General features: G+C 44.5%; 10 protein-coding genes across 11 annotated transcripts; all 10 read right to left on the bottom strand.

The window, feature by feature from the left end:
• Window positions 1–4786: 4786 nt before the first annotated feature.
• On the bottom strand, window positions 4787–6872 carry LOC6735745 (RING1 and YY1-binding protein A). The gene is made up of 2 exons (XM_002082622.4): window positions 6370–6872; window positions 4787–5972 (listed from the first exon to the last, which is right to left on the bottom strand). The coding sequence occupies exons 1-2, from the start codon at window positions 6506–6508 to the stop codon at window positions 5659–5661; spliced, it is 453 nt and encodes a 150-aa protein (XP_002082658.1). The 5' UTR covers window positions 6509–6872; the 3' UTR covers window positions 4787–5658.
• Window positions 6873–6990: 118 nt separating this feature from the next.
• LOC6735744 (lipopolysaccharide-induced tumor necrosis factor-alpha factor homolog) lies at window positions 6991–8183 on the bottom strand. The gene is made up of 3 exons (XM_002082621.4): window positions 7748–8183; window positions 7550–7679; window positions 6991–7460 (listed from the first exon to the last, which is right to left on the bottom strand). Exons 1-3 carry the CDS (start codon window positions 8001–8003, stop codon window positions 7340–7342), a joined length of 507 nt encoding a protein of 168 aa, XP_002082657.1. The 5' UTR covers window positions 8004–8183; the 3' UTR covers window positions 6991–7339.
• Window positions 8184–8747: 564 nt separating this feature from the next.
• Window positions 8748–9635, bottom strand: LOC6735743 (lipopolysaccharide-induced tumor necrosis factor-alpha factor homolog). Its single transcript, XM_002082620.4, has 2 exons — window positions 9297–9635; window positions 8748–8944 (listed from the first exon to the last, which is right to left on the bottom strand). Exons 1-2 carry the CDS (start codon window positions 9623–9625, stop codon window positions 8839–8841), a joined length of 435 nt encoding a protein of 144 aa, XP_002082656.1. The 5' UTR covers window positions 9626–9635; the 3' UTR covers window positions 8748–8838.
• LOC6735742 (lipopolysaccharide-induced tumor necrosis factor-alpha factor homolog) lies at window positions 9620–10487 on the bottom strand. The gene is made up of 3 exons (XM_002082619.4): window positions 10297–10487; window positions 10106–10241; window positions 9620–10034 (listed from the first exon to the last, which is right to left on the bottom strand). Exons 1-3 carry the CDS (start codon window positions 10439–10441, stop codon window positions 9929–9931), a joined length of 387 nt encoding a protein of 128 aa, XP_002082655.1. The 5' UTR covers window positions 10442–10487; the 3' UTR covers window positions 9620–9928.
• A 360-nt stretch (window positions 10488–10847) lies between these two features.
• LOC27208019 lies at window positions 10848–12811 on the bottom strand. Of its 2 annotated transcripts, XM_044922766.1 has the most exons (5): window positions 12498–12811; window positions 12008–12437; window positions 11811–11945; window positions 11083–11645; window positions 10848–11015 (listed from the first exon to the last, which is right to left on the bottom strand). In XM_044922766.1, the coding sequence occupies exons 2-3, from the start codon at window positions 12106–12108 to the stop codon at window positions 11843–11845; spliced, it is 204 nt and encodes a 67-aa protein (XP_044778701.1). In that variant the 5' UTR covers window positions 12109–12437; window positions 12498–12811; the 3' UTR covers window positions 10848–11015; window positions 11083–11645; window positions 11811–11842. The 2 variants fall into 2 exon arrangements, with proteins under 2 accessions (XP_044778701.1, XP_016029111.1); XM_016183646.3 differs by having other exon boundaries at window positions 11083–11945; window positions 12498–12810.
• Window positions 12812–13466: 655 nt separating this feature from the next.
• On the bottom strand, window positions 13467–14238 carry LOC6735741 (lipopolysaccharide-induced tumor necrosis factor-alpha factor homolog). Its single transcript, XM_002082618.4, has 3 exons — window positions 14049–14238; window positions 13784–13916; window positions 13467–13730 (listed from the first exon to the last, which is right to left on the bottom strand). The coding sequence occupies exons 1-3, from the start codon at window positions 14176–14178 to the stop codon at window positions 13628–13630; spliced, it is 366 nt and encodes a 121-aa protein (XP_002082654.1). The 5' UTR covers window positions 14179–14238; the 3' UTR covers window positions 13467–13627.
• Window positions 14239–14658: 420 nt separating this feature from the next.
• On the bottom strand, window positions 14659–16030 carry LOC6735740 (lipopolysaccharide-induced tumor necrosis factor-alpha factor homolog). Its single transcript, XM_016168748.3, has 3 exons — window positions 15909–16030; window positions 15033–15176; window positions 14659–14964 (listed from the first exon to the last, which is right to left on the bottom strand). Exons 2-3 carry the CDS (start codon window positions 15161–15163, stop codon window positions 14862–14864), a joined length of 234 nt encoding a protein of 77 aa, XP_016029110.1. The 5' UTR covers window positions 15164–15176; window positions 15909–16030; the 3' UTR covers window positions 14659–14861.
• A 449-nt stretch (window positions 16031–16479) lies between these two features.
• On the bottom strand, window positions 16480–17437 carry LOC6735739 (lipopolysaccharide-induced tumor necrosis factor-alpha factor homolog). Its single transcript, XM_002082616.4, has 2 exons — window positions 17042–17437; window positions 16480–16799 (listed from the first exon to the last, which is right to left on the bottom strand). Exons 1-2 carry the CDS (start codon window positions 17350–17352, stop codon window positions 16703–16705), a joined length of 408 nt encoding a protein of 135 aa, XP_002082652.1. The 5' UTR covers window positions 17353–17437; the 3' UTR covers window positions 16480–16702.
• A 312-nt stretch (window positions 17438–17749) lies between these two features.
• Window positions 17750–18585, bottom strand: LOC6735738 (lipopolysaccharide-induced tumor necrosis factor-alpha factor homolog). Its single transcript, XM_002082615.4, has 2 exons — window positions 17999–18585; window positions 17750–17940 (listed from the first exon to the last, which is right to left on the bottom strand). The coding sequence occupies exons 1-2, from the start codon at window positions 18298–18300 to the stop codon at window positions 17838–17840; spliced, it is 405 nt and encodes a 134-aa protein (XP_002082651.2). The 5' UTR covers window positions 18301–18585; the 3' UTR covers window positions 17750–17837.
• A 228-nt stretch (window positions 18586–18813) lies between these two features.
• On the bottom strand, window positions 18814–20026 carry LOC6735737 (lipopolysaccharide-induced tumor necrosis factor-alpha factor homolog). The gene is made up of 2 exons (XM_002082614.4): window positions 19620–20026; window positions 18814–19048 (listed from the first exon to the last, which is right to left on the bottom strand). The coding sequence occupies exons 1-2, from the start codon at window positions 19904–19906 to the stop codon at window positions 18946–18948; spliced, it is 390 nt and encodes a 129-aa protein (XP_002082650.1). The 5' UTR covers window positions 19907–20026; the 3' UTR covers window positions 18814–18945.
• Window positions 20027–21385: the final 1359 nt, after the last annotated feature.

Genomic DNA, 21385 nt, shown 5'->3' with positions numbered 1-21385 from the left:
TTTCCGAATGACCCATTTCGAAAGAAAGATGGTCCCGAAATAGTGAAGTTTGTAAAAGATGGGGATGGAGATACTGATGGGTAATCTAAAAAATGTTATTTATATTTTAATTTTCAATACACTAAATTAAATATCTGGTTTATAAACAGGGTATGTAAGCTAACAATATTTCCAGGAAATTCAACTGGTTAGCTTGACCAGGGGAATTCCCCACGATGTTTATAAAAACAAAGCCCCCCACGGAGCAAGTTCAGCCTTCGCTTTGTCAATTTTATAGAGTGTGGCTCCAATATCTGTTCGGATATTTCGGAAGTGCTGCAGCCCTGGAACCTTTGGCCGTTTGTGCTGCGCTGTCGCCTGGCAAGTATTTTTCTTTCTTGGACTTGGACACATAGCGTTCGTCCGTGAATTTTCTTCCCCGTCAGCAGCTGCAAATACAGGGTGCCCCACCGATCGCGTACCGCCACCCTTGCCCCTTGCCCCCCACTACCCCCCTCCCCGACGAAAACAAGCAGACGAACTTCGCCCCAAGGCTGGGCCTCCGTTGCTCCACGTCTCTGGTTTCTCGTCACGCAGCGGGAAAAGGCAACAAAAATATTGTTTTTTCTCTCGAGTTGCTCGTGGCCCTGTATCCCCCAATATATGTATGTATGTGTGAGTGTGTGTGTGGGGCAGCTGAGCGTGTGTGCGTGCAAGTGTGCGAGAGTTTAAGCTTAAAGCTATTGTACACTTGGTGTGTCGTGTCTGCCTCCTCCCCCCTGCTTCGCTCCCCTCACCTACGCCTTTCTTCTCAACCGCCCCAGCTCTTCTTCTTCGGCCTCTCCTTCGTCCTCGTCCTCGGCGGCCTGTCGCTGTCCTTTCAGCCAGAGCCAGCGAGCAGCCAGGCAGGATGGAGCGGCTTACTGGCCATTGGGCTGACCAACGAGGGGATACTCTTTCCTTAATTATGCAATGCTTTATAAGCAATCTTTATTTCACCGACATATTATTATGTATTAGATTGGAATGTATACTATATACTATGGATATTTAGATATTATGCATATTCGGTTCATTTCAATCAGCAAAGTTGTGTTACCCACTTGGACTAGGGTGTTCCACTAACGTTGCCTTTGCTGTTGCCAGTGTCGCCATCACCATCGCAGTCATCGCAGCCAGCTGCCTCGGCCCTGCCACGCCCCCTGCACAGCTCCAGCTTCAGCTCCCCCCGCACCCGCTCCCAAATTCCATTTGGTGTCTCTGGTTCTTCGGTCCCTGGTCGGTCCTACGCTTTTGCCAACGCATTTTTGTTTTGTTTAGAGCGCAAGTTATGCGGGCGCCAAGGAGGAGAAATCGAGAGCCGAGAGCCGGGAGACGGAACAAGATGCAGATGGGCTGGGTGTGCAGATGGGGAATACCTCTTGGTACTCGACACATGCCGACAGGTATCGAAAATGTTGCCCAAAATGCAGCTCAGCGCGTTTGCCGGGGAAAAAAGTGAGGGAAACACCCGAGCTACGGCACAATTGAAGCTGGCGGAAAAAGTTCGTAGGCAAAGTTGTTCTTTAAGCTGACTTCACCTGACGTCAGACAGCACGCCGGAAGAGCCAGCCGAGCAATCACACCACCCCAAAAACGCCCTCGGTGGCAGCCCAGCAGAGTACACCCCCTAAGGCCGACACCATCACCATTCCCATCCCCATCCCCTGCGATTTTCCCCGGCACACGCACCTTTACACATTTTTCCACTTCCCTTTCATTCCTCCGGCGAGTCCGGGACTCCTTCGCTGCTCCGGCTCTGGGGCCAAATGAAAAATTGCACACGCGGGAATTTGATTTTAACATGAGAAATAAACACAATGAAGCTGACGGCCCAAGCGGGCAGGGCCAGGGGCGTTGAGGGGGCCTGGGCGTTGGGGTCCGAGGGGCTCTCAAAGGACCCGAGGGGGTGATGGTGACACTGCGATTGTCGTACGTTCTTCGCTCCTCGAGAAACTTTAATTTCCAACTTTAATTAAATCCAGCAGCGTATGCCCATTGCTTCTCCATTTATGGGTCAGGTTATTGATGGTACAAAAAACTAGTACAAGTTCCTTAGCCAGTTCATATCGCCCAGTTGACAAACAGGTAAGGGTAATTCTTTAACTCATACGTAACACATTTTGAATTTAAGTATTGTTTCTGAGAGGTTCTTAAGGATTTCAGCCAAAGCTGTCATATATCATTTAAAATTTAAATCTATAGTCGATATATTCTGCAAAAACTATATATACTTGTGACCAGCTGTCTGCAAATTTCGGATATAAGTACTTTTAATTATTCGGCGCAACTGATATATTTGACAGACTTCAATGGGTGACGAGCAATAATTTCTTGGTGCATGAAATTCGACGTGCTGTGGCACATTAGAAACAGATAAGCGACAGCAAATTTTCGTATTCCAGCCCAGTTGTCCTCCGTCTTTCGAGCTCCGCCCCCACCCCTTTTGGAAATCCCTTTGGCAGCCACCCCTTTCGGATAGATTGTGTTTTACGTTGCTAGCATTCCTAGCCTAATGCTGGAATTTCAATTTTAAAGACTAACTTGATTACCAGGGGAGGGGTGGGGCGGCGCAAGGAGGAGGGTAGTTCCCCATTGTCTCTCGCATGAGTTGGCCCAAAGTTGCTCGCAAGGATCAAAGTGACATAAGTTTGCCGTTCGCTGCCGACTTCGGCTACAGATTTGGCTTTGGCTTTGGATTCATCTTCGGCTCCAATTTATCTAATGCCTGCAAAAGTTTTTAATGTAATTAAAATGGCTAAAGCCTAAGGAGTGTTTAAAACCGGCAGATATCGCAGCTTTAAGGGGATTCCCCCACGCGGCATTGGTTATCTAGCACACACACGTACAGATTTAGACACACACGTGCGCGCTGTGCCATAAAGTGCTCAAGTTACTGGCGAGGATTACCAGTCGCACCCCAGAAGGCGCCGCCCATCCAACTTGCCAGGCGATCCTCAAGCTGGACAACGCGGCGTATGCGTCATGCGAAAGCAATGCCCGGCAGCAGCAAGGAGTTTTTACATTTTCCAAATGCTGCAACGTTGATTTTGCCTTTTTTCTCGCTCCTTCGAGCAAAACGAGAATTTTCCACTACACACAAGGACGCAGGACGAGGGCGGAGGGATCCAGGACGAAGGACCCAGGACCGGTTGGGTGGCACAGGATGTGCGGACGGTCGCACAGATGAGGCGGAAGCACGGACAAACAAACGGATAAGAAGGCGGAGGGCCACGAAGGACGAGGAGCTGTAGCTGGAGCCCAAGAACGAAGCGCACATGGAAGATAAGCGCACAGAGTGTGGCGCTGATAACGCAGGTCCTGCTGCCGCCTGTGGGCCGCAACTAGAGGGATGGAAATCGGGGGGTGACATGCCGGGAGGTCCTGTGAATTTTAACATTTTAGAGAAAATACGAACGACGAGAGCTTCGAGCGCCGAGCTAGAAGTCTGAAGCGAATTGCGTGAACTACGGGTGTGGGATGTGGATGAAATCGGGTGTGTATGTATGTAAGTACAGTCAAGCCTCGTTCAGTGCATCCTTGTGAGCTAATTCAAGGAAAAAAGACGTATAAACTTTTGCTCTTAAGTTTTACTTTAAACAATAAATACATTAGTATTAACAACATTTAATTTTGTAGGTAAGCTGAAAAGAACCAAAACATATTTTAATGAAATAAAACTGTTTTTCATTTATAGCAAGTTTTACAATTAGAGAACAGTGGATTGGTATCCAAAGATACTTTACGCAAAGCTGGTTGATGTTAGGATAGTTTGACTGTGCCAGCATAGCTGGAACGAAACAATTTGTAATTTATTTGCGAAGCGTGCGATGTGCTCCGGCTCTGTGCGAAAAGTTGAGGCAGCTGCCAAAGGCGTAGCCATCGACCAGAGACAGTGGCTCCAGCTCCAGCTCGAGCACCATCTCCTGTACCCGTTTTCCGTGAAACCGAAACTCTGGCAGAAGCGCTGCTCTGATCTGAGGCCCGAAAACTGGAGGCCGGGAGCACGCGTAAGCAGATACTCAGATACAGATACAGATGGTGCTCGGGCTGCCCCCCCTCCGGAACACAGAGCTCGGCGCACTCACACACAGTGGCATGGGGTGGGAGAAGGGAGGATGGGGGAAAGGCGACGCGTGGGTGGTCCTGGGTCCTGGGGAAACGGTGGATGTACTGGCATCCAGCCGGGGTGGTTCTCGCTGCTGCCTTGCTCTTTAAAGACCTTTAAAGTTTAAGCCGAATGTCAGCCATAAAAAGAATCAAAAATAAAACTTGGCAACAAAAGTTTAGCAAGTTGGATAAGCCCAAATAAAAAATATTAAACTGAACTCTTAGGGCGGGAGAGAAGACAACGACTCTTTGGAATAGCATTTTCGAAATTTATTTAATGTATTTTATAATGCTTTAAAAGTTGACGCTTTACAATTGGAATTCAAGTTTTAACTATCCGTGTGGTCGTGTGAGTGCGGCTTTAATTGCGTTTGCTTAAGTTTTGTCTTTGTCTTTGTCGTTGCTGTTGATTAATGCTCAACTGGCCAAGCATTTGGAATACAAACTGTTCATATTAATTGTAAATGTTTACGATAATCCAAATTGAAGTTTGTCTATTGGAAGTTGTTTCTTGACTACAGTCGGCAGTTTCGAGGAGTGTGTGTGGGTGTGTGTGTTAGTGTTCATGTGTGGCTAAATAATCTATCTCAAAATACAAATATCAAGCACTTTATAAACCATTATATCCGTTATCCAATATTAAATACAATCGTTCATATCAAAATTCATGGTTTTCATTGTTTGCTAAGTAATTATTGCTATGGTGGAAGAGCGTTTAAGCTCTGCTAAGTACAAAATTCTCTTTTTGCGAGTTCGAGTATTCGTCTATTGTTTGCTGGGAGGCTATCTCGGGTGTGAACCAAAAGGAAAATCGGATTCGGGCTGGGTGCGTGTGCGGACCTCTCTATATCTGGTTGGTAACGCTTAATCAGTCTTGTATACAAACAAATTAAAATTAGCAAATTGTCTACAAGCAAGCTACGTGGCTCTCTCCTCGCTACACTTCGTTGTCAAGCAGCATTTTCTAGTCAAAAAAAAGGACAGTTTATAATAGTTACACAAACCATGGGGGATGGGCGCTGCTAGTGGAACATTGAGATTAACTTGCACTTAGTTAAACCATATTTTAATTCGACACTTACAAAACAAATGATATCTTTGTTGAACATGTACACGGCGGTTATACATAGTTACCTTTGCATCAATAAATTAGGAATTAGAGTAGCAGAATTAAATTACAACTAAAATTACGATACGAGACAGAGATATTCAGGGAACTCATGCATCGCTATTTACAGGGTCTAGCGCATTTTAAAATGGGGTTTGGAGAGCGTCGTGTAAATGCAATCGACTCGCCGTCGCTTCGCTTTGCTGTGCCATCTTGGCCTGGGCTGGAAGTCATGAACTAGTGGGGGCTTGGCTTTCGGGGCTTTAAACGTGGCCTAATACTTGGTAACTTAAATGGATTTCGATTTACAATTGTTATCGCCAGGGGCCTAACACTTAGAATTTACAACTTGTAACAGGGGAGCGGGAACCGTGGCGTAGAATATTGGGGAGCTGGGGGCGAGGAGGCCTGGTATCTCTCCTCTAACTCCGGCTGTCGTTGCTTTCGCTGAAGCTCTGCTCACTGGACTCTCGTCGGCTGCTCACCGGCTTGGCCTTGTACTCTGTGATGAACACGGTCACCGAGTTGACCGTCACCTCTCGCGTCTGTGCCGTCGATCGGTCCACGTTTTTCAACCGTGCCGGGTACCGCTTGTGCCTTTGCCGGTCGTGCCCACTGCCATGCCGTGATCCGGAGGCGGACTTCCCGTTGGGCATGTTGGCACTGGCTCCCGGCAAAGTGGCGGCCTGCTGGGCGACTAGCGCTGAGTTCAGGCGTGGCTTTCGCGTGGAGGTTCCTAAAAAACAAGGGTGTATAGTGTTATTGAGTGCACCAAAAATAATATATAAATATTTTTAGATTGTTTCAAATATACTAGCATGTTTAAAATCGTTTTAAGAAGTATTCACTGTTTCTGCGCAATGCAAATTCATTTATTCTACGTAAGCAAATCGATACCATCGTTGGCCATCTAATGTGGTCAACAGTCTTTGTTTGACTATTAATATCTATTGACTACAGTTCAACCAGATATATTCCAATATTGTTGATACTGATTTGTGTGTATCCTTGTGGAAGGATAAACAAATCGCTCCATGACACATGATCGAGAATGCGAAAACCGGAACAGGGCTGGCAATCTGGGCAATCTTGGGACTCGGAAGCAAAAACGAAGCAAAATCGGGGTCACTCACCTTTCCGCACGTCGCACATGCGACACTTGAAGGCCTCCGCCGAGTTTCTATATGTGCAGACGCTGCAGTCCCAGAAGTTCTCCTCGATCACCTTCGCCTGCCGCTTTTGTCGTCGCACCGGCGAGGATTTCTTGTCCATAATACAGGAGGAGAGGAGGAACGCCTGGGCGCCGCTGGAGTAACCGCAATCCAATCGAATCGGACCAAAACGAATCCAATGAAAATGCCCGACTTTTCCCTCTGCCGCCGCCTCTGCCTCTGCCCGCCCCTCTGCTGCACCGCTGCTGCTGCTGGCCGTGTTCCTGTGATGTTTGGTTGCTCTGCCCGCACCTTTGCCACGCACACGCACACACGGTGGCCTCAGTGGAGATTCGCTGCGCTTTTGGCACGCATTTGTTGCTTAATTCGAGCGTTTTCGGTGGCTTTTTGTTGTGAAAAAAACTTTCTGCAATTGTCTTTTTGGCTGCGGCAACATTGCCATATCGTAAATATGCTCAATGCCAGGCTATCGATAGCTCGATAGTAGCGCGCAGCCAGTGTTGGCAAGCGTTTGGTGCTGATCTGGCAGCTCGCTTTCCGATTGCGCGCCAAACTACTTTTATTTTGAAATGTGGCTTGTCATTGCTTTTTGTTTGCATTTATTACGAAGCTTCCGCCCACGCTTTTATTTTTTAGCAAGCCAAAGGCCAGCTGCTTCAGCAACAATGGGAAGGTAAGCGGTTTTGCTTATGTTTACTCTAGTGCTTATGGGTAAAGCAAAATTATGGAAAAATCAAATTTTGTTAAGCTACCTCACATATGCTTAAGTGACCAATGATGGTTCTTTTTGACGCTTTGCGCTCTAGCCAATGGCCTATGTATATACAACCTTAATTTAGCCGCTGGCAAACATCAGCTGCTTTGTGTTTGCTTATAACTTGTATCTGTTCTATCTGTCTAGCCCCCAGATCACTTTATCTTGGCAGTCTTATCATCGGTTCATCCCCTTTGGATTGTAGGCTCCCAGGAAGGTGTTACACTTGCGACAATAGTGGTTTCCAGTGCGGCAACTGTTCATGCAATAGGGAACAAAACAGGCACAGCAGCAGAATCTTTAAAGAGGAAGTGACAAAAAATATTAGTTTAAGATAAATCAATAAGCAGATAAATTCTATTTCTCTCTATAAGAAACTCAACTTACCCGACCAAACAGAGGAGACCTGCCACCATATGGGTCCTGGAGTTAGCCGTGTGTGTCATCCTCGTGGTTTTGTTGGCTCCACAGGCGGGGCAGAGAACCCTACTTCGATTTGGACCCAAGTGTAGAGTATCTGCAACAAAAGGGAGTGACGTCAATAGAGCTTCACAGAGGAACTATAACTATGTGCAAACTACACACCTGTTGGAACCACTGTGGGTGGTTGTGGGGCTGGCTGCTCCACGACAACCACTGGCGGTGGTCGTGCTGGGGCAATTGCTGGTGCGGTAACCGCTGGAACCACCGGAACAGACACCGCCACATCGTACGATGGAGGAGCCTCGATGGGCAGCCCGTTGGCGATGGGATTGCCCAACTCCCTCGTTGGCGTCGGCGAGGGGGCCGTTGGGGTGTTGAAATCCACTTGCGGATAAAGCATGGCTCGCTTCTGATCCATGGTTAACGCACTATAAAACCCTTGCTCTAGTTCGAAGTTCGGGTATGGTTTCGGCTTATTAAAATGACTAAGAGATTCCGGTTCTCGCTAAGCGAAAAAAAAAGTTGTTTACTTTGCGTATTTACAACTAGACGGCGTCTTTTGCACTTCGAACGTCGCTCGCAACTGCCGCGGATTTGGATTCAGGTAGAGATTCAGTTTCTGAATCGCATTCAAGTTTTTCGGCTCAGATCGGAGCGAGCTTGGAAAAGCTCCCATTCAGTTGAGCAATCAGTTTGGGGCTGTTGCAAAACCGAAAGTATCTCTCGAATACTGTTTACCGAGCTTTATCTAGTGCACACAGTGATCTTCATTGTTTATCGAACTTATCTCAGCTACGAGAATAGGATGTCCGATAAAGATACAGATAGCCACTTCAGCATAGTCAGTAATTAGTTAAGCTTTTGGCAAATAAAAGAGATATATAGGCGTCCAAGGGCAGAGTATAATTTAACATTAAGCAAAAAGCTTTAAGCAGTTAAATCGAAAAAATTACTCAAAAATAATAACTTAAATTAGAATGATATAATAAAAGGAGTTTACTTTGGTTCTTTTAAAGGCATGTTTATAATTAAATATATATGGTTACCAATAATATTTTAATTTTTTGAAAACTGGGTTAATTTTCCTAACACAAAATAGTATTTATATGCCACTTTAAAGCTCTTAAAGCGTCACTTGTAATGACGAAATACTTCGCTTTAGTTCAGTTTGCGTGCTGCAGTCCATTTATTAACTAATTACTTGAAGAAAATGTGCACACATGAACAGGTCGCCCCCGAAACTTTTTGGTTGCTCATTTGCGATCGTAGGTGCCCAAATAACGATCGCACATGCCACAGTAGTGATTGGTGCTCATGCAACTGGAAATGCAGTACGGCAGACACACACAGCAGTACAACCTGTAGGAAATAAAAGAAAAGGAAGTGAGTCACCGACCAGTGGATTGTACACCCAACATCTAAGGTCTATTCTGTGCGATTATTGCTATGCTTTGATGGCATATATAGCCTCTGTTTCTGATGCTTAGGTACCAAACAGATATATATCGTATATCTTATCATAGATATGAAATAAAATAAAAAATATATATACAAGTATAAAAGAGTGCTCTCTGGTAAGGAATGGAAGTTATCTATTCTATGTTATTCTTTTTCCGAACAAATTGAGCTTTTTCTGTTTCGAGTACCCAAAGTGGGCTACCAGTTGGGCTTAACTGGCCCACACACAGTGTTATCTATTTCGGGTACTCACTGGAACAGGCACAATATCAAGGCTATCAGATGGGTGCGCGAGTTGGGCTTGAAGGAGACCCGTGTCCGGGCGTAATTATGGCAGTACGGGCACTGCACGTCCATGGGCTCCGGGCCGTAGGGCGAACCGGGCACCACGACGACCGTGTGCTGTGTGGTGGAGGTGGTCGCTGGAGCTGGAGCTGGTCCCGTGGTTTCGGCCGGAGTGGTTGTGGCCTGGTCGTAACTGGGTGGAGCCGGTGGCAGAAGGTGCTGTTGCTCAGGGGCCGACTGCAGCTCGACGGATCCCTTGGACGCCTCCAAGGGTGCAGCTGGATAGACGGGTTCCATGGTGTTTGTCCAATTGGGTGTGTGAATCGCTGGAAAATGACTCAAGGGAGCGCCGTGGAAAAAAGTGTCTCGCGTATCGCGTATTCTTATCAAGTAAAGCCAAAAGCTTGGCGGCCCGATTGTTTACCCCATTGGGGGAATTTCATCGTACAGCTGTCGGTCTGTCGACACCTGGCCAAAAATGTTCGCATTCGTGGATGATTTGTGAGTGGGTGTGTTGAGGTTGTGATCGTTGTGAGCGTTGATCGGTGATCGGTTCGATTGGGTTGGGTTCGTTTGGTTCTGTTTACTCGGCTGGTAGTACTAATCGCTGTTGTAGACGCCGACGAACTTATTGCAATTGCCGCAAAAGTGATTGGCGTTCATGCAGCTGGTGGCGCAGTAAGGCAGGCAGGCACAACACCAGAGGCTGTTTGTGATTTTCCACCAGAGATTAGATAAGATGGGAGCACTGGGCTGGTGGGAATCTGCAGATCTTACCCAACGATGCAGAGAATGGCGGCCATGCAGTGCGTTTTCACGCTGGGCGAGTACTCCACGCGGGTCAGTTTCTGGACATGGCAATGCGGGCAGGTGATGAAGGTGGGATCCGGACCCACCGGTAATACAGTTTGATCTGCAAGTCATGGTCAATCTTAATCTTATTTGCGTCATATTGAGAGAAAACCCACGTTGTATGATCACCACGGGCGGAGGTGCTGCCGTGTGGTGAACCACCCGAACTGGCGCCTGCACGTGCACCACCTGCTCGTAGCTCGGTGGGGGCATCTGGTGGGGATAGCCCGGCGCTCCCGCCGGCTGCTGATTGTACTGCATCTTCGTTTGGTTGGTAGTCACGAACTGAAGCCGAGTCCCCGAGTCTCGCGTTTCACTACTCTTGCGGCTGCTGTTGCGCAACATTGTTGCTGGCAAAAGCTCTTTGAAGTAGCTTTGTATCTTGTTTGCATTGCGTTTGAGCGCAAACGAAGTCAAGCAACTTAATTTGTTGAAAGCAGCGAGCGTAAATTCAGTTATCAATTGTTCAAGGAACGAGGAAAACTCAGTATTAAGTGCTGGACCTTTAAATCATGTTTCATTCAATCCCCCGAGCTTTTATTATAATTAATTAATGAAAATCCAGGTTAAAACTAGATGGGCTAATATAATTAGATTGCATTCCTAAATAAATATACAATTGACAATTTTGTCGTGTGCTGTGCATTAATGTCAATACAGATAAGAATGATTAGCTGAGAGCAGTACCGCACTTTATTTAATCATTTTATTAATAATGTTCTACATACATTACATTTAATCAATTTAATAGATCAGCAGTCTTTAGAATTTGCATTACTCGTCCAAATTATCACCAACATTTTTATTTATCGGTTGTCCGCAGCAACAAAAGGACCTAAAATAAGACAATCTTGAAACTGTATTTCAACTGCATAAAGGCAATCTTAGCTCCAGATCCAAACCGCATATTTAACCAAAATCTTTGGCTCCAAGACAGCTTGAAGTCCTCGGAATGTAGACATACTTGGGACGTATCTTTCGCTCCAGCACTCGGACTGGTATCCTTTGGTTCGGATAAACTTCTGTAAACCTCCGAGGACCGTCCTTTGAATGCTGGTGTGCTCTTGGGCAACATCTTTTCAGAACTAAGCTCAACCAATCGGCTATTAATTGAGCCTCAAAACTGTACTCCCGAATTCTAGGAACGAGTCCAAGCTGAACTGATAAGGCCCCACTGTTATCAACAAGCTATTCCCAAGTGTATTTCTCGTACATCGTATAATCCAAGATGACGACAATGAAATCACTTAAGCATTATTTTTATCTTAAATTATTATTATAAACCGAGCTCATTCGTTTTTGGATTTGCAATTAGGCGGCCTCCATTAAGTATTTTGGGTGTAAATTATGATTGTTATTGTAATTTATAATTATTTGTAAATCATTAAAACGTGAACTTTGATATGGATACAAGACTTTAGGAAGCGAAATAATTATCGGTTTTTATAAGAAATCCTCCAGACATCTGGGAAAATAAATACGTATTTTATTTTTTAGAACTTATTCCACTGCTTTGGAATTTTGTAAAGTGCATTTCAAAAGCTCGAAAGCTTTTGTATATATTCCATCTTCACTCTGTGGTAAACAGAAATGCAACAGCTGACTATAAAATTCATTGAAATCGATTTACTTTTTATTTCTGAATGAGATTCCTATGCCATCTTAGTGGGATCGGTTAGGATCGCCTTTCCAGCCACAGGAACTGCATTTGTAGTAGGATTCGTAAATGCCGACTCCACAATATCGGCGACCGCAGCACAGGGCACTAGCAAATAGAAACATTTCAGTTGAAGTTGAAGTAATATCTTCCCATGTGCACTAAAGTACCAAATATCCATCTTAATCTTCTTTAATCGCGAGATAGCCAGGCGATTTCTCCGCCTCATGGAATGCGAATCGCAGTTGGGACAGCTAGAATCTGTGGACATTTCACTGGGAGCTCCAAGCTTCTACTATCTATTCGCGGTGCAATTCGGTTCGACTGCCGGTTGCATGTTGCAATTGGGTGACTCATGGAATTCTCTTGAAGTCAACGCAACATACACATAATCAGAGCAATTCAAAATTACTACATATATACGCTTGTACATATGAATGGCGCGAATGACGTCACTCCTTTATCAGTTTTAAACTGCAACACAGTTTGCATTCGAATGAATTTAATAATTTGATAACTGCGTACATTTCAAATATCAGTTTTTATGTTTTTTGCTTCGTTGTTCCGACTTTGCAGCGAATTTTGAGCGAACATTCTTCGCTGGAATATAATTGCGATATTAGTTAGTTACTATCGTACATTGTGAGCAGCATTATTTACCAGTATCTTACGACACATCCTCTATGGGCACTCCATCTCTGGTAGTCTTCATAACTCATAGAACGCTGGGCGTCTTTCTTCCGACACTTGTGGCAATTTGCACGACTCACAAACTGTCGTTGGATGGAAGGCTGAGCTATCTGCGATGTTTGTGGAATAGGAGGAGGAGTTGGAATTCTGTGGTTTCTACCCTGATAGTCACTTTCCGCTGGGTTTTCCATTTTAAGCTGACGTCTAGAGCGCAGCTCAATCGTCTCTTAACTGAACTCGCTTTCAATTTCAAATTCCCTGAACTGCAATGATAATACTGACTGCTGAGTCAGCGAAGCTGATGAAATATGATGAAAGACTGTAACGAATCAGTAGCGAGGACCATTTAAATCTTGGCAAATATGCAATATTGCTTGAATAAGAACTTACTTATATAAGCATGTCAATAATATTGCACATCGATAATCTGAATTATGAGCCTAGGATTCTAGTAAACAACACTTTCCAAAGTTCATGAAATAAACTAAATATTGTTAACCAACTTTTTTATTGGTATTATTGTACTATCACACTAATAATTAAAATAACGGATAAGCTATAAAATTACCTTGTTTAGGCGGCATTTTCCCTATTCCTTTGTTTAGTGGCTTACTGTTAAAAGAGAGGAAATATAAAATCTAGATATTGAATTACAATATAAGTTGTTTAATTTCCCCATTTCCAGTCTCAAGAAGCGGCAGCGATAAGTTCGTTTCGATGCAAATAAAAAGCGCAATATGGATAATAACATACATATGCGATAAAAACAGGGTCTCCCCCTCAGAAACTTCCGGGAAATATTATTGTTATATACGAAAGTGTCGACGTTAGCCTTGAATTTGCACTTAAGAGATTAAGGTTTATATTTATTTTTTTTTGAAATGGCTAGAGAGACTTCAAATGTGCCTTCCGATTCCAACATTCATATAGCACCAACAATTTGTGTGATTATACATTTATTTTAAAGAGTAAACCAATGCGAAAAGGATATTCAATTAAGTTGTATTTTGTAAATATTCGTGCCAAATCTGATACCATCAATAAGAAATACAAAGTGGGATCTGTCCATTCCTGTAATATTTGGCGTTGAGACCGCACTCCTAGTTCTTGTAGGTGCCCACGAAGGCTCCGCAGCTGCTGCAGGTGTGTTTGGCCGACTGGCAGGAGTCGGTGCAGTACGGAATGCAGCAGCAGCAAATGCCCCTGAAAGTGGCCATTAGTCCTGCGGGCAGGAGGAGCAAACGGGCTGCACTTACCCCAGCATGCAGATGAGGAGGGCCATCAGGTGGGTCTTGGTGTTGGGCTCGAACTCCACCTTCGTCTCCCTGCGGACGCCGCAGCTCGGACAAGTGGCCATGGATGGACATTGGCCCAGGACATTGGGAGAAGCTGAAAGAGGCACGATTCGTTTTTGTATAATATGTGACTCCCGACAGATTTTTGTTTGCATTGCACAGAGGATCGCGTGGCTCTAAGAAATTGGCCATTATTTGCGATTGATTCATAGTTCTCTGTATTCACCCTGCATTATCACTCCCTGTCCCTGATGCAGCTGAGGATAAGCCTGCGGCGGGGCGTTATCATAACTGGGCGGTGCCTGGAAACCCGGAGCCTGAGACTGCATATTCTCGTATTGGAAGTTCTTCTCCATTCTAATTAGTCCGACCGATGTGTGCTACGCGCTTGAATTCCAAACAGCAACTGAAACTGAAGCGAGCTCCTCCAACTCAGTCATGCCCTTTGCTGGGCGAACTTTCCGGATGCGGGGGCGGTGCGAATTCTATATAGTCCTACTATATCGGATGGCTTGCTAAGCGATTTCCGTTAAATATTTTGTGGCTATCAGAAAAGTGGCTTTTATACGACTATGTGTTCTTTTTTTCAGGAGCAGCTTTAGTAACAAATTGCTCAGCCATTAATATCAAAATTAATATCAAAAACTACCAATAAAACAGAAATGTTGGCACTTAGTAGGGTATTCCACTTTCAGATAAACAAACAAGTAGCTTTTAGGCTTGCACGTATATAAAATGAATTTGCATATTTATTGAAGACATTAGAAATGCTCAACTCTGCTCAAGAATTGCGTTGTCTCCAAATCAAATCAACCCCCAGGTAAAATACACTCGTGTCTTCCTTGAACCCTTTTATTGGTGTGCTGAGGATACAGAGTCAAAAGCCGGCACTACAATGTTTTGCGTGTTATCAAAATATTGCGTAGTAATAAATGTGGGAGAGTTAACAATAGATCAAGTGAGTTATGTAATGGGCTGCATTTCGGCACGGCTGCTGGCTGCAGTCCACGGAAAAACGACAACTTCCGGCGGAAGTTGCTCAGCGCTCGTAGGTGCCAATGTAGGCGTTGCAAGATGGACAGTGGTGGTCGGAGTTCCGGGCGCATTCGGTGCAGTACAGGCAGCAAGCACAGGGCCAAAGGCTGCATGAAAGATCACTCAATGAGAATGTACCCAGTATGTTAGGAAATCAGTATCGAACATGGCTTACAAGGTAAGGCACATAATCAGTGCTATCAGGTGAGTCTTGGTGGTGGCTTTCGGCTCCACACGAGTGGTAACCTGTTGACGACAACTGGGGCAGACCACGTTGCACGGTTCTGGGCCGACGGAAGTGGACATTTCGCTGGCGGAGCTGCAGAAAGAAAGCACAGGAAGCTCTAATAACTCTCATATTGATTGCAGCGCAGACCTTGAAAACTTGAAAGCGTCGCGTGCCGCTGGTGCATGAGCATTAAGTTGGCTGGTTAATGGCGATTTTAATTGCACACCCGCCATGCAAAACAAGCTGTGATCAGCCTTATCTCCCGTCGATGGCACCACGGGGCTGCGCAATCCCCCCTGGCGCCGTGAGGTCATCCCCGTGGGCCACGGAATCTCATGTGTCATGTGGCAAGCTTCGTGCCGATGCCGTCATCGCACAACCGCGTGTGTCCGAGCCCCGCTCAACCCCCATTACATCCATCATCTCTGCTCGTCGGTTGGTGCAAGTGCTCAACTAACTTCAACTTGCTTGCGCGGTCTGGCCCTGTCCAAAATCAACACAATCTATTTTGGTATGTTCTCACTAGCGCGAACCACCTAGCAAAGTATCCTTACTAATCAGCGGGTGTGTCTGGCGCCAGTGATTAACTTGTACCCCCGGTATCCTCCTGTTGTCCTGCGTGTCTTCGTTGAGTTCTCCCCGAGCAAAAGTAAATATTTTGGGGAGCGGCAAAGCAGCGGTAATCTTGTTGAAGGCGTTGTCCTCTCTACCCAGCCAAACATACATATGTATAATTTAACCAGATATTTTAATGATTGCTCATGTTGCTCATGTTTGAACCAATCCCAGGCCTTCATAATATATCTCTCCTGGCATACTTACAATCTGTAGGGGTACGTTGTCAAAATAAATAAAGGGGAATTCCGATTTCACAGAAAGGCAAAAAGTTAATGCGCACTGTTTGAGCTGTCGAAGTGTTGTGCGGTCAGAAGTTTAGGGCGCGAAGCGGGAGACTACACTTCCAAAAGTATTTCCGTTAGCAACATTATGTTGCTTAACCGGGAAGTGATATTTATATACATCCTTAAAATTAATTAGAGCGTATCCCAAGGCTAAGTTAAATTAAAATGCTTTATCATTTTAAACATTTAGCACAAATTCAAATATTTCAATAAATATTCAGTTATAATGCAAAGTACTTCAGTGATTTCATTTGACAGCATCAACTTAAACCGTGTCAACACGCCGGTTCGTCCCAGCAACATTGACCGGTTCAAAAATGTTTCATATCAACATTTATTGCCGGAAACAAAAGAGTTTTGCTACGAAAAAGTTTCGGGAAAAGACCGCCAAAAATTACAAAACAACAAAACAAAAACGTATGTACAATTAAGTTTCACATCTGGCAACAATTTAGCCAGATACGCAAAAGCAGAAATTAAAGACAATTCCATTCGACTCAAAATCTATTTGTTTATTTTTTCGCTGTCAGCTAAGCACTGCTTACTAAGCAGAGTCCATTGAGGAATGTATTTATGTATATATACATATTTGTATGTATGTTTAATGTTAAAGACACCATTTTGACGCCGTCTTTATATGATACATATATAGTTGGTTATGTACATATAAAATGTGTGTGGATATGAAATCGGTGAGTGTTTTCGGCTGCGTCTTCAAAACGAACCCAAGCAGGCTTTGCAGTTGGGGCAGTACTGGGAGGTCTTGTAGAAACAGTTGCAGCAGCAAGGGGCGCAGACGCAGGGCCAGCAGCTGGTGGATAGAGAGGGAAAATAGAGTATATAGCTTAGCTTGCAAGGCACGATCAGCAATTACTCATAGCTTCTCCAGGAAGAAGCAAAACAATTGCGGCCACAAATATAGCAGACTAGTAAAAACATTTTTTTATTCGTTCACTTGGTGCTTACATATCTATGTATGTACATAATTTTATATACATATATACCTTAGTTGCTATAATTGTGACCATAAATGCGATGGCTCCATCTACTTACAAGAATAGGCAGAGCAACGCCGCCATGCAGTAAGTTGATCCGGTGGGATGGTGCTCCACGCGAAGGCGAACCCGGGCGTTGCAGTGGGGACAGATCATTCCCTGGCCGGGTGTGTCCACCAGCACTGTCGTCTGGTTTTGCACCACGCTTACGGGCTGCAACACCGGCATGGTTTGGGTCATCACGGGTATCGGCGGATAGGGATGTGCGGGCGACGCCAGGTTCTGCTGCATGTCGGCCTCCGCAGGGGGAGCGGTGGCGAAGTCATCCGAGTAGGGCGGCGGGGAGTCCACGCGCTTGTAATCATGCATACTGGAAAGATCAGCCAGCTGTTTACCTCTGCGAACGAGCACTTCTGATACAACACTGAAAGCTCCCGAAATGCATTTGCTCCGCTTCGGTTCAGCTGTAAACTTTACGCAGTGCGCCGGAGCGGGACAACCAGAGGAGCTGGTGTTATCGATTGTCGATAAAGGAATTTGCTATGTACATACATATATCAATGATAGTTCCATAACACTCAAAGCTGCCTTTAATAGATTCGTGATTGAGATTATCGCTTTCCCCATATTCTGGGTATTTAGTATAACCAATATAAAATCTATCTACAGGCACACAGAAAAGATTACTTCATATGTGTTGGGCGTAGATATTGTGGTCAATGTGCAGTGAGACTACTAGAAACCATCCATCATTAACAAAAAGAACTAAACTTTAAAACATTATTATTTATTGCATCTATATATAAGTCTTGACATGGAAACGATTTTTGGCAGGGCAGAGACACAGCACTTGATCAAATGCTATAGCTCCCAATGTGGCATCCACAGTTGGGACAGTAGTGCTGGACACTCTTGCAGTAGTTGATGAAGTAGGGAAGGCAGATGAAGGGCCAGCAGCTGGAGAATCAGGTTAGCAAAGTTAGTATTCCCGGTGGTATCCTGACGCCCCACTCACCAGCAGATATACAAGGTCAGAGCGCACAGGTGGGTCTTGCGGGTGGGGGACGTGACCAGACTGGTGGTGACCTCGCCCCTGCAGGACGGACACCTCACCCTCATCGGCTTGGAGCCCACAGCCAGCGGAAGTGCGCCCGCCCCCACTCCGTTTAGGGTGTAGACGGGTATCTGGGTCACCACCACCCCATAGTCTGGCTGCGTGGTTACGGTCACCATTTCCATGTCGGCCGGTTCTGGAGCTCTGCCCACCCATGTGCTGCTCATGTTTGCGGCGGGGCATGCACTGAAATAGCCCGCCATTTAATGACAACACTGCTCTATCGCAATCGTTATCTTTTCTGACTAATCGACAAGTACTTTTTAGGTGAAACCTACTATGACTATGACGATATGGAGGGGTACAAGAGGAGTCGGCAAGTGCAGTACCTAATCGATAGACATTCGGTTCCAGTAACTCTGTGCCATTTTGGAATTTCCAGTTGTTGGCTTGAATAGGTGCCAGAAGGGTTTCTGTTTCCAAGACAACAATTGTACATTGTTTTTGATACAGTCTTAGCTAATAGCTATTTATGATCCATTTTACTGATTACGGTTTTTAAGCGATAGTAAAAAGATTGTTCTAAAATGGTCATTAAACTGTTGGCGTTGGTTTCTCGAAATGATCGATCGAACATGTTAGTACTCGTACAAAATGTAGTACAAAATATTAAGTAATGGCAACATTATCATGGACATTTCTGAAAATATGAAATTACTTTATAATCCAGTCAGCGGAAAGAGTTCCTTGTCCCAAGATATCTTGTCGCATTTCCGTTTCCTGTGTGAGTCTTATGAGTTTAATGTGTGACGTCCGTACATGTGTATTTACAGTTCAATTTCTCTGGGTTATGACGCTAGTGCTTAGGGTTCTCTATAGGTATATATGCATAAATAGGCGTTAGATAGTTAGTTCTCGTAGGTGCCGATGTAGGCGCTGCAGTTGGGGCAGTAGTGGTTGGCATTCTGGCAGGAGTCCATGCAGTACGGAAGACACACGCACGGCCAGCAGCTGTGGATAGAGTGGAAAACAAGTCGATTAGATATGTTCGGGGAATTAAACTATTAGTCAGAGCACTAATTCCGAATTGGCCTTTACGACGTCTACAGCCCGATATCAGTCAGTTTGCTTGCTTTCACCCCCTTTCCAGTCGGATTCGTTATCTGACTCAACTCCAGTTCCAGTTGAGATAACAATGTTTTCACATATTACCACTACACAGTCGCAATACCTGTAGAAACCTATTGTTTTTTCCAGGCGATAAGGGGCCGCAAGTGGTTCATGGGCGTAGCTTTTTAACAGTTAACCGAGCTATTGCAACGAGTTGGCAATAAAAAGGTTATAAAATATTTTTGCTTGGGCGATACGAAAACATATCTAGATTATTTTCTATACGATCTATATGATTATTTCTGTTTCAGTTATATTACTAAATTGAATGGGCAACATAGCCGATTTGTATTGTTTTTAAAAATTGTCTACTTCATTTTACGCAATTTTATAAAAAGGTATAAGTCATTTGACTGGATTAATGAAGCACTAAGTTCCCCCTAAGATACCTTCTTTGGGCTGTGAAACTCACATGAACAGGCACAGGATGAGGGCCCAGCAGTGCGTCCTGCCGGAGGGAGTGGCCTTCACGGTGGTCAGTACTTCGGCGTGACAGGAGGGGCAGCGGATCCGGGTGGGTCCACTGCCGATGGGCACCAGGTTGGAGGTTGTGGTGGTCTGGATGATCACCGTTGAGGACTGCGGTGGCTGCGGCATCGGTGGGTACAGAGGTGGCTGGGTGGGGCCACCGGGCTGATAGGTTTGTGCGGGAGTGTATCCGGACTGTTCACTGTACGGTGGAGGCTGCTTGCTGTCCATAGTTACGGATTATTTTTCTTCTTAATGCAGACTCTGGATTTCCGACCGAACTGAACCGATCGCTTTGCTGGCTGGCGTTGCACTGAGGAACTAACTTAAACTGTAGCTCCGGCAATACCTCAACGATTGGCTACTATCTTATCGCCCAGAGTGATAGCTTCCATACAAATGGGGGTTTCTGTCGAACTAATAATCGGATACCTCTTTTATTGTGCACTTGATTTAGTGAGCTACAGCGATGCTTCTCCTCCAAATAGGCGACAGATGAGTCACTTGTTTGATAACACCTTTATTGCACATAAAGGCAATGAATAAGGCCAAAATATACATATGTAACATTTAGTACGTGTATTTTGCGAGGAGAGAGTATAAACAAACACAGGTTGTCGACTCGAGTGCTCTCGCCATAATACATTTTTGTAATTTAGCAAATGCGTGACCGGTTTATATAAATGTTTATACGATTCTTTACCAGTTATAGCATCATCATTCCATTTGAGAAGCCAATATTTTTTTAATTATTTTGGAAATTTAATATTAATTTGTAATTTTCTTAATTTGTGCTTAAAAATAAATCTATATGTTCCGCCTCATAGAGGATGTTCGATACTATATCCTGAAAAATCTTATTAAATGGCTTGATTATTCAAGTCAAATTAATAACAGACTTCGATCATCAATGGGTTAATGTAACTGTGTATATTTTATATAGAAAAATCAGTACCACTTCAACCTCCGAAGAGATAAGTCGTGCCACTCAGTCTAAAGCCTCGCTTCGCGTAAGCCCAAAACTCTTATCAGCAAAATCTTGATAAACAAATATCAACCACAAAGAGAAAATAAAAAACTTAACAACAAAAACAACAATACCGCTAATCCGGGCTCAAGCCCTTAACCAACAATCATGACAGACCCACCGAACATTTACAAAATCACTTCAAAAACATACCAATCCCAATTAGGCGAACCTAAATTTATAATTATTAAAAGAAATGACAACAACTCTTTCGAAAGAACTTCACCATTCATCATAAAAAAATCGGTGGACTTTGCCTGTGGAGGAGAAGTTGAGGGATGCAAACGTACAAGAGACGGCAACCTGCTAATAAAAACCAAAAATGAATTACAAGCCAGAAAACTCCTAAAACTAACAAAAATTGCAGATGTGGATGTAACAGCAAGTGAACATAAAACATTAAACTTCTCTAAGGGAGTTATTTACTGTAACGACCTTAGACACATCGACGAAGACACAATTCTACAAGAACTAAAACCACAAAAAGTATCTGAAGTTAAAAAAATAATGAAACGGCAAAACCCCAACTCTAACTCCGACACCAACAACATCACATTAGTTGAAACTGGACTCATAATTATAACCTTTGAATCGCATAAGCTCCCCGAAATAGTACGAATCGGGTACGAAACAGTCCGAGTACGAGACTATATCCCACTCCCACTTCGATGCAAAAAATGCCT

This window comes from Drosophila simulans, chromosome 2R, assembly GCF_016746395.2.
Source record: "Drosophila simulans strain w501 chromosome 2R, Prin_Dsim_3.1, whole genome shotgun sequence".
Taxonomy (NCBI): domain Eukaryota; kingdom Metazoa; phylum Arthropoda; class Insecta; order Diptera; family Drosophilidae; genus Drosophila; species Drosophila simulans.
Note: the sequence above shows the minus strand (reverse complement) of the source record. Positions and strands in the feature narration are given on the sequence as shown.

Coding starts and splice junctions, on each gene's coding strand:
- LOC6735745 (XM_002082622.4), bottom strand. CDS start 6,508: ATGGACAAGAAATCCTCGCCGGTGCGACGACAAAAGCGGCAGGCGAAG. Junction 5,973..6,369: donor CATGTGCGACGTGCGGAAAG/GTGAGTGACCCC, acceptor CTTGTTTTTTAG/GAACCTCCACGCGAAAGCCA.
- LOC6735744 (XM_002082621.4), bottom strand. CDS start 8,003: ATGGATCAGAAGCGAGCCATGCTTTATCCGCAAGTGGATTTCAACACC. Junction 7,680..7,747: donor ACCCACAGTGGTTCCAACAG/GTGTGTAGTTTG, acceptor CTTTTGTTGCAG/ATACTCTACACTTGGGTCCA. Junction 7,461..7,549: donor GGTCTCCTCTGTTTGGTCGG/GTAAGTTGAGTT, acceptor TCCTCTTTAAAG/ATTCTGCTGCTGTGCCTGTT.
- LOC6735743 (XM_002082620.4), bottom strand. CDS start 9,625: ATGGAACCCGTCTATCCAGCTGCACCCTTGGAGGCGTCCAAGGGATCC. Junction 8,945..9,296: donor TTGATATTGTGCCTGTTCCA/GTGAGTACCCGA, acceptor TATTTCCTACAG/GTTGTACTGCTGTGTGTGTC.
- LOC6735742 (XM_002082619.4), bottom strand. CDS start 10,441: ATGCAGTACAATCAGCAGCCGGCGGGAGCGCCGGGCTATCCCCACCAG. Junction 10,242..10,296: donor GCCCGTGGTGATCATACAAC/GTGGGTTTTCTC, acceptor CATGACTTGCAG/ATCAAACTGTATTACCGGTG. Junction 10,035..10,105: donor GCCATTCTCTGCATCGTTGG/GTAAGATCTGCA, acceptor AATCACAAACAG/CCTCTGGTGTTGTGCCTGCC.
- LOC27208019 (XM_044922766.1), bottom strand. CDS start 12,108: ATGTCCACAGATTCTAGCTGTCCCAACTGCGATTCGCATTCCATGAGG. Junction 11,946..12,007: donor AAGATTAAGATGGATATTTG/GTACTTTAGTGC, acceptor TCTATTTGCTAG/TGCCCTGTGCTGCGGTCGCC.
- LOC6735741 (XM_002082618.4), bottom strand. CDS start 14,178: ATGGAGAAGAACTTCCAATACGAGAATATGCAGTCTCAGGCTCCGGGT. Junction 13,917..14,048: donor ACAGGGAGTGATAATGCAGG/GTGAATACAGAG, acceptor TGCCTCTTTCAG/CTTCTCCCAATGTCCTGGGC. Junction 13,731..13,783: donor CTCCTCATCTGCATGCTGGG/GTAAGTGCAGCC, acceptor GGCCACTTTCAG/GGGCATTTGCTGCTGCTGCA.
- LOC6735740 (XM_016168748.3), bottom strand. CDS start 15,163: ATGTCCACTTCCGTCGGCCCAGAACCGTGCAACGTGGTCTGCCCCAGT. Junction 14,965..15,032: donor CTGATTATGTGCCTTACCTT/GTAAGCCATGTT, acceptor TCTTTCATGCAG/CCTTTGGCCCTGTGCTTGCT.
- LOC6735739 (XM_002082616.4), bottom strand. CDS start 17,352: ATGCATGATTACAAGCGCGTGGACTCCCCGCCGCCCTACTCGGATGAC. Junction 16,800..17,041: donor GCGTTGCTCTGCCTATTCTT/GTAAGTAGATGG, acceptor TCTATCCACCAG/CTGCTGGCCCTGCGTCTGCG.
- LOC6735738 (XM_002082615.4), bottom strand. CDS start 18,300: ATGGCGGGCTATTTCAGTGCATGCCCCGCCGCAAACATGAGCAGCACA. Junction 17,941..17,998: donor CTGACCTTGTATATCTGCTG/GTGAGTGGGGCG, acceptor CTGATTCTCCAG/CTGCTGGCCCTTCATCTGCC.
- LOC6735737 (XM_002082614.4), bottom strand. CDS start 19,906: ATGGACAGCAAGCAGCCTCCACCGTACAGTGAACAGTCCGGATACACT. Junction 19,049..19,619: donor CTCATCCTGTGCCTGTTCAT/GTGAGTTTCACA, acceptor CTCTATCCACAG/CTGCTGGCCGTGCGTGTGTC.